At 34.3% G+C, this 16,532-nt stretch overlaps 2 protein-coding genes across 2 annotated transcripts in view; one reads left to right on the plus strand and one right to left on the minus strand.

Annotated features, from left to right (window-relative positions):
- Positions 1-942: 942 nt before the first annotated feature.
- Positions 943-7,708, plus strand: slc31a2 (solute carrier family 31 member 2). Its single transcript, XM_065244110.2, has 4 exons — positions 943-1,160; positions 2,778-2,844; positions 3,425-3,692; positions 6,672-7,708. Exons 1-4 carry the CDS (start codon positions 1,155-1,157, stop codon positions 6,835-6,837), a joined length of 507 nt encoding a protein of 168 aa, XP_065100182.1. The 5' UTR covers positions 943-1,154; the 3' UTR covers positions 6,838-7,708.
- Positions 7,709-9,626: 1,918 nt separating this feature from the next.
- The window catches only part of niban2a (niban apoptosis regulator 2a), a 42,988-nt gene continuing 36,082 nt past the window's right edge, over positions 9,627-16,532 (minus strand). Inside the window, exons 11-14 of the mRNA XM_065244111.1 lie at positions 14,918-15,031; positions 14,676-14,783; positions 14,411-14,522; positions 9,627-12,105 (exon numbers count right to left, since the gene is read on the minus strand). Coding sequence (XP_065100183.1) covers positions 11,093-12,105; positions 14,411-14,522; positions 14,676-14,783; positions 14,918-15,031 — 1,347 coding nt within the window. The 3' untranslated portion in view covers positions 9,627-11,092. The remainder of the gene's footprint in view (positions 12,106-14,410; positions 14,523-14,675; positions 14,784-14,917; positions 15,032-16,532) is intronic.

The following is a 16,532-nucleotide window of genomic DNA, read 5'->3' on the forward strand; positions in this document are numbered from 1 at the left end:
GGGCGCGAGATGATGACGCCATCACCAAGGGCCGTCGTAGCAAATATATCAGAATAATCTGTTTTTCATTATTTTGTTTATTTTTCTTACCCATTTAATTAAAAACTCTTGTTATTATATTTCACGGTAATGTTCAATATTATATATATATATATATATATATATATATATATATATATATATATATATATATATATATATATATATATATATATATATATATATATATATATATATATATATATATATATATATATATATATATATATATATATATATATATATATATATATATATATATATATATATATAGTGCTCATTATTTTATTCTTCATTTCTCCGATACCTGTTTTTATGTTAAGTTTGAGCTTCAATACAAAGTTTTAATTGTAAATTAAATGTATATGAACTGTTTTGACAAATTTATGGGTGTTAAAACTATGTCAAACTATCAACTTTTAGAAAATAAACTCAATTAAAACACGTTTTCGACTCACACTAATTTATCTGATTGAATATATTTATATATTCTCAGCATTTTGTGGTTATAGTTAAGAGCAGAGCACAACCTATGAACCATTTCATATGTAAATGCAGAGCCAACAAAATAAACGAGTTTCATTAAAATGTATTGACATTGAAATTTATTGAAAATATTTCTGGTACAGGATATACAATCCTATCCCAGACTCTAAAAAAATATAACAAATCTATACATATAAAATTCAAATTTTAACATTTTATAAAAACATTAATTTCGTCATTTTGACAATTTTTCATAACAATTTTTTCTAACAATCATAAATAAACAAGCATAACTAAGCATAAACTAAATTATGATTTCATTACTTAAATTTGATTTAAAAGTAATCGAGCTATTTACGCGTCACTCGAGGGAGAAGACTCTAACTCCCAGAATACTCTGCGGCAAATATAAATAAATCCTCGTGATGTAACGGCATTTTTTGTTGAGACTGCGAGATTCTCAGCTGTTCGGTTTAAAAGGCAAATGAAAATGCGGCGAAGTTGTCTTTTGAGATAAAGGTGATAATTGAATTGTGTCCGCACCATAAAGGACATTTCTTCTCTATTTTTGGAGGAAGCCAACATTTCACAAGCTTGTGTTTAGAGGGCTGCGCGTAAGCGAATTCACCATGAATGTAAGTTCCGCACATGCCCGCGCTCACTGTCAACTGCTTTATGTGCAAGTTTATTACATTTACTAATTTCATTTATATTATAGTGTGTTATATTTTCCTTGCAGTTAAAACAATGTTTGCTTTAATTTGTAAATCCTGATGCAATAAACGAAACCATTTTTTTTTGTTTGTTTTGCTTTAGATTTCACTTTGCTTTCACTTTTCACTTTTTAATTTTGTCGTGCCCTCATGAAAACATACTGTAGTATGCTTCAATATTTACTGCAGTAAAATTCCTTAATATTACAGTGTTTATGAACATCACCATACAATATATTAAAGTATACAATAGTATTTACTACAGTTTATAAATTCACTTTAGTGAATTCACTACGGTTTACTATAGTAAATACTAAAGTATGCTACAGTGTTTACTGCATAGTGCATACTACGGAATACAGTATATTAACAAAGTGTAGTAATTACTATAGTTAACTATAGGAATTACTTAAACATACAACAGTATTTTTTCTTGTGTGAACAAGCAGCTGTTCATTTAGTACTTCCTCATGAATGTTTGACAGAATTCATGTTATCTATGTTTTGGTCATTTTTACCTTTTTACTAAAAACTGTGTCTGTTTTTGTTCTAAAATATTCACTTATGATGAGGACAATGCATGATTCATTGGAGAGTTTAAGCAGCTGCTCTGAGATAACACTGAGAATTTCTTGATATGGTAGCGGGGTATCAAAAGGCGTTTGTCTGTGGTTGGCCAATGCAATACTATGTAGAGAACAGAGGATATGCTGTACAAGAGACAACGTGTAGAGTTCTCCATTGGCATATAATGGAATTCTTCAGTAATGGGAAAAGATGTGATGGGATTGTGAAATGTTACTCCTGAAGACAGGACTGCAGATGTGATCTTGATTATAGCAGAACATGGAATGCTATTGAGCGGGAGACTAAAAGGACCCTCCTTGTCTACTTTGTTTTGTCTACATTTGTCGTTACAAGTCTTCCAGGACCAGATTTCATGTCTGTAAAATCCAGGCTTAAGTTTCATAATCTATTTATGAGATCAGGAACATCAAAGTTTGAATATTCATTGATCTCACATTGATTCCAATAATAAAGATATCAAGGTTATATTTTCACAGAATGTCTTTTACATTTAGTAGAATGATTCCAAAAATGACTCTAGCTTTTGACAGGGAGGGTCACAAGTAGCGTTCTTCTCCCACTTTTTTTGACCCCTTTTTATTGGTAGCCCATGCAGAAGTCATCATTCTGATCAAGGCAAGTTTATTTGTATAGCACATTTCATACACCGAGGTAATTCAAAGTGCTTTACATAAAAATTAGAAAAACCGTTTGCATACTAAATAAAGAGACCTGAAACCTTTAGCATAATATAAGCAAATGAAGCAAAAACTATATGAGATCATGTTTGCTGCACAAACTTTTGACAGTGAAGGCCACACACATGTATAGGTAGGATGACGCTTATTTTGATACCCGCAATCTGCTTGGTCGTTGGTGGGAAACCACATTTCTTCAGCAGGTGCTTAAAGTTGAGTTGATGCAAGTGGGTTGATAATTACAAGTATGTCTCTTGTTCTTTGCTCTTAACAGATGCACTTTGAAGGATCCACAAACGTCATCCTCTTGTTTGATTTCTGGAACGTGCACGGGCCTGCAGGTACATGGGAATTACAAACAAGACCTGGCATGATCATGGCATAAGTGTACAATATGACTGTTGTATCCTGAATTACAGTATTAGTTTCCTGCAAAGCTATATATCACTCTGATTCAATTGCTTAGCCTGGGTGCATGCATGGTTTACTAGTGAAATATGCACAGCAGGTGCACAATGTTATGATTCTACACGGAAATAAAAATAATTATTTAATTCAATTGGAGGTCAAAGTGGTCCATGAAGCGATGTGTTATGTGAAAGAGACTTCAATTCACACAGTTTTAACATAAGGCACTTTGTTTTAGAAGTGCTTCACCATTGACGAAAGTTCCCAAGTTATGTAATTGTGTAAATCCCAGAATTAACAGGTTTGTTTTCTTCATTGAAGAGACCCATACTTTAGAATTGTTATTATAGGCTTCAATTAGAAATACAACAGAGGGCGGATTTAAATGACAGGGTTTAGTTAGTTTACTAGCTTAACCCAGCCATGTCATTGATTGCATAGCAAAGCTTTATGTAAATCATTTACAAAACTACCAACAGGTTTATTAAATGAGATCTCTCTTTCTCTATCCAGGGATGGTGTTGTCGGTCTTTGTGGTTTTACTGCTTACCGTGTTATACGAGCTTTTAAAAGTGTGGAAGATAACGTTGGAAAAACGGATGCAATCTCCCATCGCACATTCTTCTAATCCGGTGTCATGCACAACCAACTCTTCCTGCTTCGCTCCCGTCACCGAGTGTCGTGGTGGCAGCTCCGATCTGGCCAGCAGTCCCTCGGAGATCTCATTAGCTCCCACTGAGCATACGGTTGAAACTGCTGGCTCCACAACAAGGACTAAGGGGTAATGCTCAAGCAAATTCTGTTAACAACTGGGACAGCACTTTCCAAGAACTGTTAGGCATTTAGTTACATCATGACGGGTATAAAAACAAACATTGAGTTGTGTGGATCTACAGTGGCCCAAAATGCATTAGGTCATTTAAGGGATACTCCAGCCAAATATCAAATTTAACCCCATGACATTCTCAAAACGAAAACTTTTATGTGAATCGCAATATGGCATCGTAAACAGAAGCTAGTTATTTTAGTTTATAAAGATGAAAATATGAATATTTTTCTTGCAAAATCACATTGATTACCAGCAGAAGACCTTAAACAACCCATTGGAGTAGGGCTGTGACGGATCACAAAACACACGGTTTGGATAACATTACGGTTTTTGAGGCACGGATCGGATCATTTTTCGGATCAGCAAAAAAAAAAGGGTGGGGAAAATCTAATAATAAATAAGAAAAATTACAAACATTTATAAAAAAGAACAAAGTTGGACATTAAGTAGGGTCTAAAATTAACATTAGGTACAGAGATCGAATTAAATTAATTATAACACTCCCTTTATTGTACAAATTAAATAATAATAATATTAAAAATATTATTTTTGGAGCTACAGAAGTGATTTTCTCTTTGTCTTGGGTTGTTTGATTAACATTAATGACATAGACTTAAGTAGGTTAATTGAGGTTACTGTCTCTTTAAGACCAAATAAGCACAGACTGGTTTCGGACTCTATAATTCACTTAAAGGAATATTCCATTTTCTTAAAAGAAAAACCCAGATAATTTACTCACCACCATGTCATCCAAAATGTTGATGTCTTTCTTTGTTCAGTCCAGAAGAAATTATGTTTTTTGAGGAAACGATCCCAAACGAGGCATAAGGGTCTTATCTAGCGAAACGATTGTCATTTTAAAAAATATGCTCTTTTAAACCACAACTTTTCATCTAGGTCCGGTCCAGCGTGACCTTACGTAAATGCGTAGTGACGTAGGGAGGTCACGTGTTACATATATAAAACGCACATTTGCGGACCATTGTAAACAATAAACTGACACAAAGACATTAATTAGTATCAGTTGACATACAACAACGTAGGAACGGTCCTCTTTCAACACACTTGTAAACACTGGGGCGGAGTTTCGCGTTCGTCCTCTGTGACCTCTTGACGTCATGACGTATTGCGTGGGGTCACGCTGACGTATCACGACCGGATCTAGACGAGAAGTTGTGCTTTAAAAGTGTATATTTGTTATTTTTCTTGTCAAAAATGACAATCGTTTTGCTAGATAAGACCCTTATGCCTCGTTTGGGATCGTTTAGAGTACTTTGGAACTCAGTTGAAAAAAACTGTTAAGTGTTGAGTTAAGTATTAAATGTTGGGCTCTATTAAAATGAGAAAAATCCTGCAATGTTTTCCTCAAAAAACATAATTTCTTCTCGACTGAACAAAGAAAGACATCAACATTTTGGATGACATGGTGGTGAGTAAATTATCTGGATTTTTCTTTTAAGAAAATGGAATATTCCTTTAAGACATAATCAAATGTTTTTATTAGAAAAAGAATACAGTGAGAACATTTTGTATGTATGTGCCCTGTCAAGAACAGAAAGATTTTATGTTCGCTTACTTTTTGAAGTATAGGCTATATGCACTACTGAGGGCACTTAAACGCGTGCACACACACAGGCGGAGTTTCCAAACTGAAGATTCAGCATAAACTGTCGCTTCGCTTCACATAAAAACGTTACGTTGTTTTTCATTGCTCTATTCAGCAAATGTATGTTAATGGACTACAGTATGAGACACACAGCGCGACTCTCTCTATAGTTTACACATGAGGAGTTCTGATCTTTAAAAGGATGATCTGACTGGAGCTGGACCGGACACATTTAACCGTATGTGCATACAGAAATCTGCTCACTTTAGCGCCTTTTTGCGGTTAAATTGTTTTAAATCATTGAATGTTAACATTTGCAAGCCTTAGAAACATGTGCAAATTATAAACTTCCCTATTTAAATTTGCATTAATCCGCGAATCGCATGCAGATCACGGATCAACTGCGATCCGTCACAGCACTACATTGGAGCCTTGTGGATTACTTCTGTGAAGGATGAATGCAATGTTTTGGGGTTTAAAATCAAAAAAGTTGTTCCCTGATCCCTGTTTTCTATCATTATAAAGCTTGGAAGAACGAATTTACTAAAATAACTTCAAATGTGTTCGTCTGAAAGATGATAGATTTATGTATCTTGGATCGCTTGAGGGTGAGTAAATCATGGGGTAATTTTGATATTTGACTGGAGTATCACTTTAAAATTAAGTATTTGGGGATTGCAGCAATGTATCGGCACAGATAAAATCAGTAATTGCAGATAAAAGCTATTTTTTGATTACTTTGATATCGGCAATTTTTAAAAAAATGAAATATGATGTTTTTTGCTGATTATATCCAGGCAAACAATGCCGTTAAAAAAACAGGTCAGAACTCGATGCTATATTGTATGGGATTATTCGGATTGGGTGATTTTGATAACAGAATTACAGCATGTTAAATCTGGTATTATTTAATAAAAAATAATTTAATACAAGGTGTAACAAGCACAATTATTGTTATTTCTGCAGATGTTATTGTAAATAACCAGCCTGATCTCACAAGAATTCGTATATATTTTACAAATTGCCCAATTCGTATGAATTCATGCGAAGTTAACCTTGCGATTTTTATGAAAAACAAAACCGAACCCCTAACCCCAATGTCACTGGGGTCAATGCAAATCGTATCAAAATTTACGAATGTGGTCGTATAAATTTATACAAATTAGCCAGCTTTTACGAATTCTTTTGAGATAATAACTGAATATCGGTATAGACATAGACATTTTTTACTGGTGCATACCTAATGTGTAAAAATCAAGTGCAGTTTATTTATGTGTTTACCATAAGATCCTTAAATGTCTATGTTTTTCTCTTTTTGTGTCCAGCTGGCTCATTCACAGCCTCCAGACAGTCATACACATCCTGCAAGTGACGCTCGGCTACTTGTTGATGCTCTGTGTCATGTCGTACAACGTCTGGATCTTTTTGGGGGTCATCATGGGCTCCGTCTTGGGATACTTTTTGGCTTTCCCTCTTCTAAATCACGTCTGAGAAGGACAAAAGATGGAAAAAAGATACGTTGGCCCTAAATGCCTGTGGTCTCACTGAAACCTCCAGTTTATGAGTGATTAGGAACTGTTTTTTAAAAATTACATTAATGATGGCAGGCTGGTTAGAGTTATTGTTTAAAACAATATGCTGTGCAAGAGGTTCATTTTGTTAGAAAATTTGTATATTTTTTTGAACTTTTTAAAGCGAATATTTTAAAGATCATGCTTGAAACCGAATTTTACTCGAGGTAAAGTGGGGCAGCATTCTTGTTTGTAAAGATGTGCTGTAGAAGTGATTTTAAACATCTTTATTGAGAAGGTGTCATATCAAACAGCATGTGATTTCATATATGAGGTTATGAAACCTGTCATGATGCTGTTATGTAATCACATGATTTCCCATTTAAACAGTTCGTTTCAGCACTGTACTAAATGGCTGTATACTGTATTGACTGATTTAACTAATAAGCTCATTTCTGTTACACTAAGGAATGTTTAAATACTGTGAGATTTAGTGGGGTTTCTCTTATTTTGTGAAATTGCATCAATTTTGAACCACGTGACAGTTTGCAATAAACATTCTTTGTGAGTCAGGATCACTCGCTGGACATTGCAACTGAATAGGGAACAAATCATGTGGCTTGAGTTAATATTCTGTAGCTGTACAGAGAGGTGAATGAATAATTGAGCAGAAATTGAAGCATGACACAGAACGTGAGATTTCATATAATAATTTGGAAAAATTATTGCACTTCTGAACATTTTTTAATTTAATATTAATAACACAAAACAATAATTGTTTTGCATCCACGGCTTGTGCAATTGCTTGTTTTTAGGCATGATGTGTTTTATTAAAATGGCTTTAAAGCTTGTCTAAACTGTTTGGTTTGTCTGAACATGGTCTTAGCATCAATATGCAAAGTCATAGCCATTTACAACAAAAACATTTTATTATTCACGTGGTTTCTGCACAGATGTTTATAATCGGTCAGAATGACAAAATGTCATTTGTGGGGCTTTTTGGAGTCTAGAATGGAAAGGACTACTTTTTTAAATGTTACACCATATACGTTTAGACTTATATGTGGCCCACCACTTCTTGAAGGGATAGTTCACCCAAAATGTCAATTCTGTCATCATTTATTTACCCTCATGTTGTTACAAACCTATATAAATGATATTTTAAGAAAAGTTTTTAACTAAACCGTTCATGGACCCCATTTACTGCCATAGTATTCTTTTTTCCTACTATGGAAGTGAATGGGGTCCACGAACAGTTTGGTTACAAACATTTATCAAAATATCTTCCTTTGTGTTCATCAGAGCAAAGACATTTATACAGGTTTGTAACAACATGAAGGTAAGTAAATGATGACAGAATTTTCATTTTTGGGTGAACGATCCCTTTAAAGCAACACTAAAGAGTTATTGCTCTTTGCTCCCCCTACAGGTTAGAAGCGTAATTGTTCATTACCCACTGTCGTAAATACTGCAGCATAGCTGGCTCTGATTGGATCGTAGGTCTGCAGTAAAGCAAGTTTTTGTAGTTTTCACTCGAACTACAGGACCACTACCCGACGGTTGGAAACTTCTTTAGTGCGGTTTTGGCCGATAGAGGGCTGCAAAGCGAATGTGAAAGTGCCGTTCACCCTGTTTTGAGTGGATGAACCACTGAAACTTTTTTGGAAACGTTATTTTAAGGTAAAAAAAAACTCTTTGGTGTTGCTTAAGTCACATGGGTATATTTGTAGCAATAGCCAACAATACATTGTATGGGCCAAAATTATTGTTTTTGTGCCAAGATATTAAGTAAAAAATTATGTTCCATGAATATATTTTATACATTTCATACTGTAAATATATAAAAAATTATTTATTATTGGTAATATGTGTAGCTAAGGAATTTATTTGGACAACTTTGTGCAAAAAAAAAAAAAATCACCCTTACTCACGTTTTCAGTTTTCCAAATAATCCTATCTTGGCCACACTGCAAAAAATAATTTTCAAGAAAAAAATTTTCTTAGTATTTTTGTCTTTATTTTCTGTAAAAATATCTAAAAAAATTCAAGAAACATGTAAGAAATTAGCTTACCCCATTGGCAGATTTTTTTGCTTGTTTTATGCACAAAGTCACTTAAATGTCATATTTTTGGTCTAAAAATTAGACTTATTTTCTTGGGTCGTTTTGCTTATCAAGAAAAAGCATCTTAATTTAAGAATTTTTAGATATTTCTACTGAAAACAAGACAAAATTCTAAGAATGTTTTTCTTAAATAATTTTTTGCAGTGCAAATATTGTCCCATCCCAACAAACCATACATCATTGGTGAGCTTATTTATACCACGGGGCTTTTGAATGCTTGATTCTGATTGGCTAAGAAATGTTCCATGGGTGTTGATTATTTTTCAATAACCGCACACCTAACCTATAAAATGTCTTAAAAATAGGCACCAGAGCAATATTTTTGGTATAAGAGAAATAATTGACTCCGGTCATTTGAATTAATTGATAATAATGCTTCGTGCAGCATTACCACCTTGGGTGTGCTTTATTTTCTTATAATTCAACGGCCCATCATCAATTATTCCTTACTTTCAGATGATGTGTAAATCTCAATTTCGAAAAATTCACCCGTATGACTGATTTTGTGGTCCAGGGTCACATAAAATGACTATTACGTTATAAAAGTTTAGACTATAATTATATTAATGTTTTTACTTTACATTTAAAATCACCAACAGCATAATTTTACATATACTTCAAATGCATTTACACAACACGCATACTATTTCAAAATAATTTGTCATTTATTCATCCACAGTTGCCTTACAAAGAAATAACAGGCTGTAGAAAATAGAACAAACACACTTAAAATAAATAAAGATATTACAGCTGAAATTCATGTCTGTGGAATAAAAATGTGTTAAGATAAAGCAACAAAGGGTCTTTATAAAACATGGCAACATAAATTTGTCCATTAGTAAATCCCACACCAAAATGCCAGCGCAAGTTTGACCAACATGAAGTCTATCCATTACAGTCAGAGTTCCTCATGTGAAGATGTATTTGAGGCTTTTTAGTTCCTAACAAAGCCGACTAAAAGCTGTAATAACCCCAATCCTCTGACCTCAACATGCAAAAGTTCAAACTCTTGCATCTAAACTTTTCCCTGTAGGTCACAACATATCTGCGCGCTATATACACATGCACAATGTAAATCCAAGGTCTTATTATGGTCACTACACTCTTAGAAAGGATGTGTTAATTTTATACACATCATTGTGCTGTAAGCTTTTAACACATTATGTGTAATTTTAACACATTATGAGTCATTTTGTCTTGATTTTGTGTTCAAGTATAACACATGTTGTGTTAAAAGTAACACAAAATGTGTTGTTTCAATAATAACACAGAGATGGGTGGATTCCAGGACGACGCAGTTAGTGTGTTGTCCCAGAATCAACACTAATGTGTTGTTTTTAACACATTCGTTCTTAGAGTGTATGAATGCATTCTGTAGTAATAAAGTCATTTTGTATTTTTTAAAAACAAAAGTAATAACTACCGACATTAAAAGCAATGTTAAATTTATTATAAATGCATTTGCATAATTATAATTATAAGTGCACAATTATGCTGCATTAATACATTAGTGTTTAAATATATCACAGAACTAAAACAAACAACACCCACTGTTAACATGTCAGCTTGCCCCTATAAAATATCACTGTAGTTAACTGCAACTCAGAGATCCTGTCTAATGCACCAAACATATCTGCATTAGCTTGGTTATCTCCTCATGACGGTAACACAAATAATACTTAAACCCTAGCAGATGTACGGTAATGGAAGTTGTGGTTAAGTCACCTGTAACCAAATGTGAAGATCTGCGTAGTCGTACAGAAGTAGTTGAAGAGAACAGGAACAGAAAAACAACCACAAATAATAATTACTGTGGGAGTCATAAGTTTAAAGTTCATATAAATGTATATATGAGAATATTCAATATATACACACAGGTTGCATCCCCGAAAGAAAGAATCTAAATTAACTGCAAACGTAAGAAATAAAATGACATAAAAAAACTCAACATGGCTGAAATATCAACCATAAAAAAGGGATGTGCAGAGACAAATAGATATCAAAAGTGTCTCAGCTCAGGTATAAAACAAGTTGTGTTTCCATGTGGTTTTAATCTCAAAGCAAGCGGCTTTCTGTGGTACTCATTTTACCGAGGGTTCTCGAGGACCAAAATCAACAAGGAGGTGTTTTCGCTTCCTCCACCAGAGTTAACTTCACCTGCTCCGCGTCCACTGTGATTGGTTGAGGCTCTCCTTCTACATTCTCATTGGCTGGAGACTGAAAGCCGCTGTCATCATGGTGGTTAGGGCTGGAGTTGGTAGATGACGATTGGGGGAATTCTTCATCAGAATCTTCCTGAACGGCATTCACAATCTGTTGAATGGCGCTCTCGATGGCCGACACAGCCTGTTGGTCTTCTGAGAGGTCTGTATCTGATGTCTGATCTTTTCCTGCCACGTCCGATCTTCCATCAACTTCTGCATGCGTTTCATCGCTTGATTCATCAATTAAACCTTTGCCGATTGGCGACTGCCTTTGCACTGTTTCTGTAACCGTGACGATGTGCTTCACCTCATCACACTCCTCTAGAGGAAACACTCCATTGGTCAACTGAGAGTTTTCTTCTTCAGAAGCAGGGCCAACAACCTCCAGCACAGGGTTTATGAGGTGACGGATTTGGCCTATGCTGTCAGGAGACCCTGGGTCTGTCTTCACAGCCACCTGTCCCTCTGGTTTTGGAGATTCTGGCTTTGGAGGTTCCAGTTTTAGAGATTCCAATTTTAAAGATTCCAATGCAGAAGGTTCCAATTCTGGACATTCCGATTTTGGTGGTTCTGATTTTGATGCTTCCAGTTTGGTCTGTTCCAATTTCGTCTGTTCCAATTTTTGAGATTCCAAATTCTCCCACCCCTCTTTCTCCTCTGGGATATTATCCACACCTGGCACCTCCAGACAAGATTCGTAGGGCAGTGGAGTGCCTTCTAGATGGATCATGGAGACTATCTGTTTACGTCTCCTGTTGGCCGCTTCACCGCCCCTCTTTTCAACTTCTTTAGCTCCTTCAATCTGACCAGCCCAGTCGATGGCATCCTCTCCCAGCAGATGCAGATTGGGGTCACTGTTGGTCAATACCACGCTGTCCCTGTACAGGTTATGTCTTCTCTGGACTGCAGCCTCTTTTACAGCTGTGGAGAAACAGAGAAAGTGATTTACTCGAGTGTAATCACGAAATAAGATAACTTAATAACTGAAGTATGCAAATATACAATGGCCCGCTAAAGAATTTAAGCTCCATTTACACTAAATGTAGGAATGTACTGCATTTGATAGCAAAAAAAAAAAAAAAAAAAAATCAAACATTTGAAAGTATACAAGTACACATTTTTACAAAAAATGTTTCAATTATAACAGCTAAGGATTATGATTTTAAATTAGAGTGAAAACACTAGTAGAATTTAGTTTTTATTATAATACACTATAGTAAATTGTAGTATATTTTACAAATTAATTACTATTGAATATTTTATATACATTTACAACATTTCAAAAAAGACTTTCTTAGGTAACTACTTGGGTAATTTTGCTCATCAAGATCAATTAATCTTAATTAAAGAATTTTTTGATATTTCTACTAAAAACAAGACATAAATACTAAGAAAAAAAGTTAAAAACTACACAATAAGAAATTATATAAAAAAAAATCTTAGTATTTTTCTAAAAGCATTTTTGTACAAGCAAAAAAATTGCCAATGGGTGTTTGAATTGAATTTAGTGTTTAAGAAAAATTTACAAGATTTTTTTGCTTACCCCATTGGCAGATTTTTTTGCTTGTTTTATACACAAAATCACTTAAATTTGATATTTTTGGACTAAAACTAGACTTAAGACTTAACTTCATCAAGAAAAAGCATATTAATTTAAGAATTTTTAGATATTTCTACTAAAAACCAAGACAAAAATACTAAGAAAGAAAGTCATTTTTTGCAGTGAATGTGTAAACTACACTGCAAAAATATATTTTCAAGAAAAGAATTCTTCGTATTTTTGTCTTGTTTTCAGTAAAAATCTAAAAATTCTTAAATTAAGAGGCTTTTTCTTGAGGAGCAAAATGACCCAAGAAAATAAGTCTAGTTTTTTACCAAAAATATCAAATTTAAGTGATAAAGGATAAGCAAAAGAGTCTTGAACATTTTCCCGAAACACTAAATTCAAGAAAAATTCAAGAAAAATGTTGTTTTTCCTTTGGCAGATTTTTTTGCTTGTTTTATGCACAAAATCACTTAAATTTGATATTTTTGGTCTAAAAACTAGACTTATTTTCTTGGGTCGTTTTTCTCATCAAGAAAAAGCATCTCAATTTAAGAATTTTTAGATATTTCTACTAAAAACCAAGACAAAAATACTAAGAAAGTAATTTTCAGTGAATTTGTAAACTACACTGCAAAAAAATTATTTTCAAGAAAATAATTCTTAGTATTTTTGTCTTGTTTTCAGTAAAAATCAAAAAACTCTTAAATTAAGATGCTTTTTCTTGAGGAGCAAAATGACCCAAGAAAATAAGTGATATGGGGTAAGCAAAAAAATCTTAAACATTTTCCTTAAACACTAAATTCAAGAAAAATGTGCTTACCTCATTGGCAGATTTTTTTTGCTTGTTTTATGCACAAAATCACTTAAATTTTATATTATTGGTCTAAAAACTAGACTTATTTTCTTAGGTCATTTTGCTCATCAAGAAAAAGCATCTTTTAGATATTTTACTGAAAACAAGACAAACTACTAAGAATTTTTTTCTTGAAAATAATTTTTTGCAGTGTAGTGAATCAATTAATTGTAGAAAATAATGTAGTATACTTTAATATCTAGTATGGTAAGGTTAAAAAAAACAACACCTTTGCAAACTTTAGAGGACCTGACTTCACACATCCCCTAAAATGACTTTAAAACTACTTGGTTAAACTTAAGCTGGTATAAATGAGTTCATAGTAAAATATTGAAAAGCGGTGGTGTTTTCCTTTAAGGTTTCCTATGTTCTTACCTCAACTTAGACGAACTAATACATATCTATCTTTTTTCAATGGTGCACTTTTAATCTTTGTACAACGCCTCATGAATGTGTTAGCATTTAGCCTAGCCCCTTTCATTCCTATGGCTCCAAACAGGGATAAATGGAGAAGACACCAAACACTACCACATTTTCCCTATTTAAAGACTGTTACATGAGTAGATACACGAGTAAATATGGTGGCACAAAATAAAACTTTTGTTTGGAGCCATAGGAAAGAGTGGGGCTAGGCTAAACGCCAACACATTCAAGAAGCGCTGTACAAAGATTAAAAGTACACGCGTTGAAAAAATATAGGTTTGTATTAATTCATCTAAGTTGAGGTAAGAACATAGTAAAATATTGAAAAACAGTGGTGTTTTCCTTTAAAAGGTTTGCCAGTCTGGTAATGACAACTCCAATCCTAAATATGAACACTGACTCACCCATCATGATGTCTTTGGTGATGGACTGCAGGACCACTTCCTCATATATGTTTTCGACTAGTATAAATCTAGAGAAGTCCTCAAAGATGAGCTCTTTAAACTTGGGCAGATCCTAGGGGTCATAGACAAAAGCTATTTAATAAAGATATGCATGATGCTGTGCTAAAGTCACATACAGTAAAAGCAGAACAAGCAAACTTGCTTTTAATGGGAGGGGTATAAAATATCAATTCAAAAGAAACAAGACACAGAAACGTTTACTAACCGGTGAACAGGACGGAGAAAGTTGTTTCAGCATATATGGTATGATGATCTGTAACAAAGCCTCCCTAAAGAACTTCTTTCTCACCGAGCTGCTGTCATAGTCGTATTTCTGCGGGTATCAAACGTTAAAATTAGGAAGTGCGTAGTACTGCACTTAATCTATTACAGGAATAGTGTATCATGTAAGCATCTGTACCACATGAGGATGAGTAAAATAATGACACATCAATGCACTGCACTCACCTTTAGCACTCGATCCTGACAGCGCTGGATGGTCTTGCACAGATCTTCTCCACTATGTTCCTGTAGACTCTGATGTACCAGCTGTTCAAACGTGTACACTCCATTGTCCATTTGCTACGTCGATTAGAAGAAAAAGATCAGCGACTGTTTAAATGTTTATTCAAATGATACAACCAAACATCAACATGACCAGGGTTGCCAACTCTTAAGCATTTGGCGCAAAATACACGCTTTGGGGCTCTCACTTAAAGATGCAATTTGTAAGATAATTGCAGTAAAATATCCAAAAACCACTAGGACAGTGTTATATGTGTCCAGCTGATTACTATCAATCTCTCTAATGTTTTCAAATACTTGTAAATTGTGAGAAAATTGCCATTCTAAACAGTGACACGGGGCAGTGCAGTCTCCTGTCAATGACAATAATATCCACATTACCCTTTGTTACCGCCTTTACTGACGTAAAAAGCACATGACAACAGCGTCGTGGACAAATGCGGAAGTGTGTGTGTATATAGCGCCTCTCGGGCTACGCACTTGTTTATGGACTACAATTACTCTTTACCGTCTGCCGCTGGTTGTGTCAGCAAAGACAGCTCCCGTAAGCGTACGGGCCAACCAAACGACCCAAGTTAAGTTTGGGACAAGACGAGAGAAACAATGAGGATCAATATCAGTGTTGCATTATCTGGATGGAGAGAGTTTCGCGGCAACATGTAACTAGACAGAGATGCTGATCTTGCTTGTGTTTTACGTGACAGGTGACTTGTTTTGACTCATAAACCTTCAAAAATCGTATGCTATTATAGCGATCACAAGATTAGTGTGTAGACTGTAATCACATATCATTCCTGTAGACTATATAATGCACATCAAGAGGTATTGTACTGCAATATAATATAATATAACGCAACATTCAATGGTGTCATGTTAAAAGGGTCATTTTCAGACACTAGTTTGGTACTGTACAGTCTATCATAATTTTACATCATAACCTCACAATAAGATTCGTACTGTCAATACATTATGTGAAAAATCATTGTAGATTGTAAGTTTGAACACTTAATTCTGTGATGTGTTAACACACCATCGAAATGGACTAATAGTGCAACATCTATGACTAACAATTTAATTTTGAACATTACATGAAACCTTACATAATTAAATAAAACTGTCATCAAACGCAACATTTATAAGACTTGATTACCTCATCCGTCAACATTTCTCATTCCGTCTGATTTATAGCCATCAGCGGTTGAGTTAAAGACAACAAATCCCATAATTCCACACTACTTCAGAGCGTCATTAATCTATGTCATTGTTATCGTTTTGATTGATTTGGTACCCTCTATCGGCGGATTCTACATATTGCACCTTTAAAGGATCAGTCAATTTTCTTAAAAAATCCAGATAATTTACTCACCACCATGTCATCCAAAATGTTGATGTCTTTCTTTGTTCAGTCGTGAAGAAATTATGTTTTTTGAGGAAAACATTCCAGGATTTTTCTCATTTTAAATGGACCCCAACACTTAACAGTTTTTTTCAACAGAGTTTCAAAGGACTTTAAATGATCTCAAATGAGGCATAAGGGTCTTATCTAGCGAAACGATTG

This window comes from Paramisgurnus dabryanus, chromosome 18 (assembly GCF_030506205.2).
Source record: "Paramisgurnus dabryanus chromosome 18, PD_genome_1.1, whole genome shotgun sequence".
Lineage (NCBI taxonomy): Eukaryota > Metazoa > Chordata > Actinopteri > Cypriniformes > Cobitidae > Paramisgurnus > Paramisgurnus dabryanus.

Bases quoted from the DNA above. Each gene is read 5' to 3' on its own strand.
- slc31a2 (XM_065244110.2), top strand. The intron at 2,845-3,424 runs GTACATGGGAAT...TTCTCTATCCAG, and splicing joins GAACGTGCACGGGCCTGCAG to GGATGGTGTTGTCGGTCTTT. The intron at 3,693-6,671 runs GTAATGCTCAAG...TTTTGTGTCCAG, and splicing joins TCCACAACAAGGACTAAGGG to CTGGCTCATTCACAGCCTCC.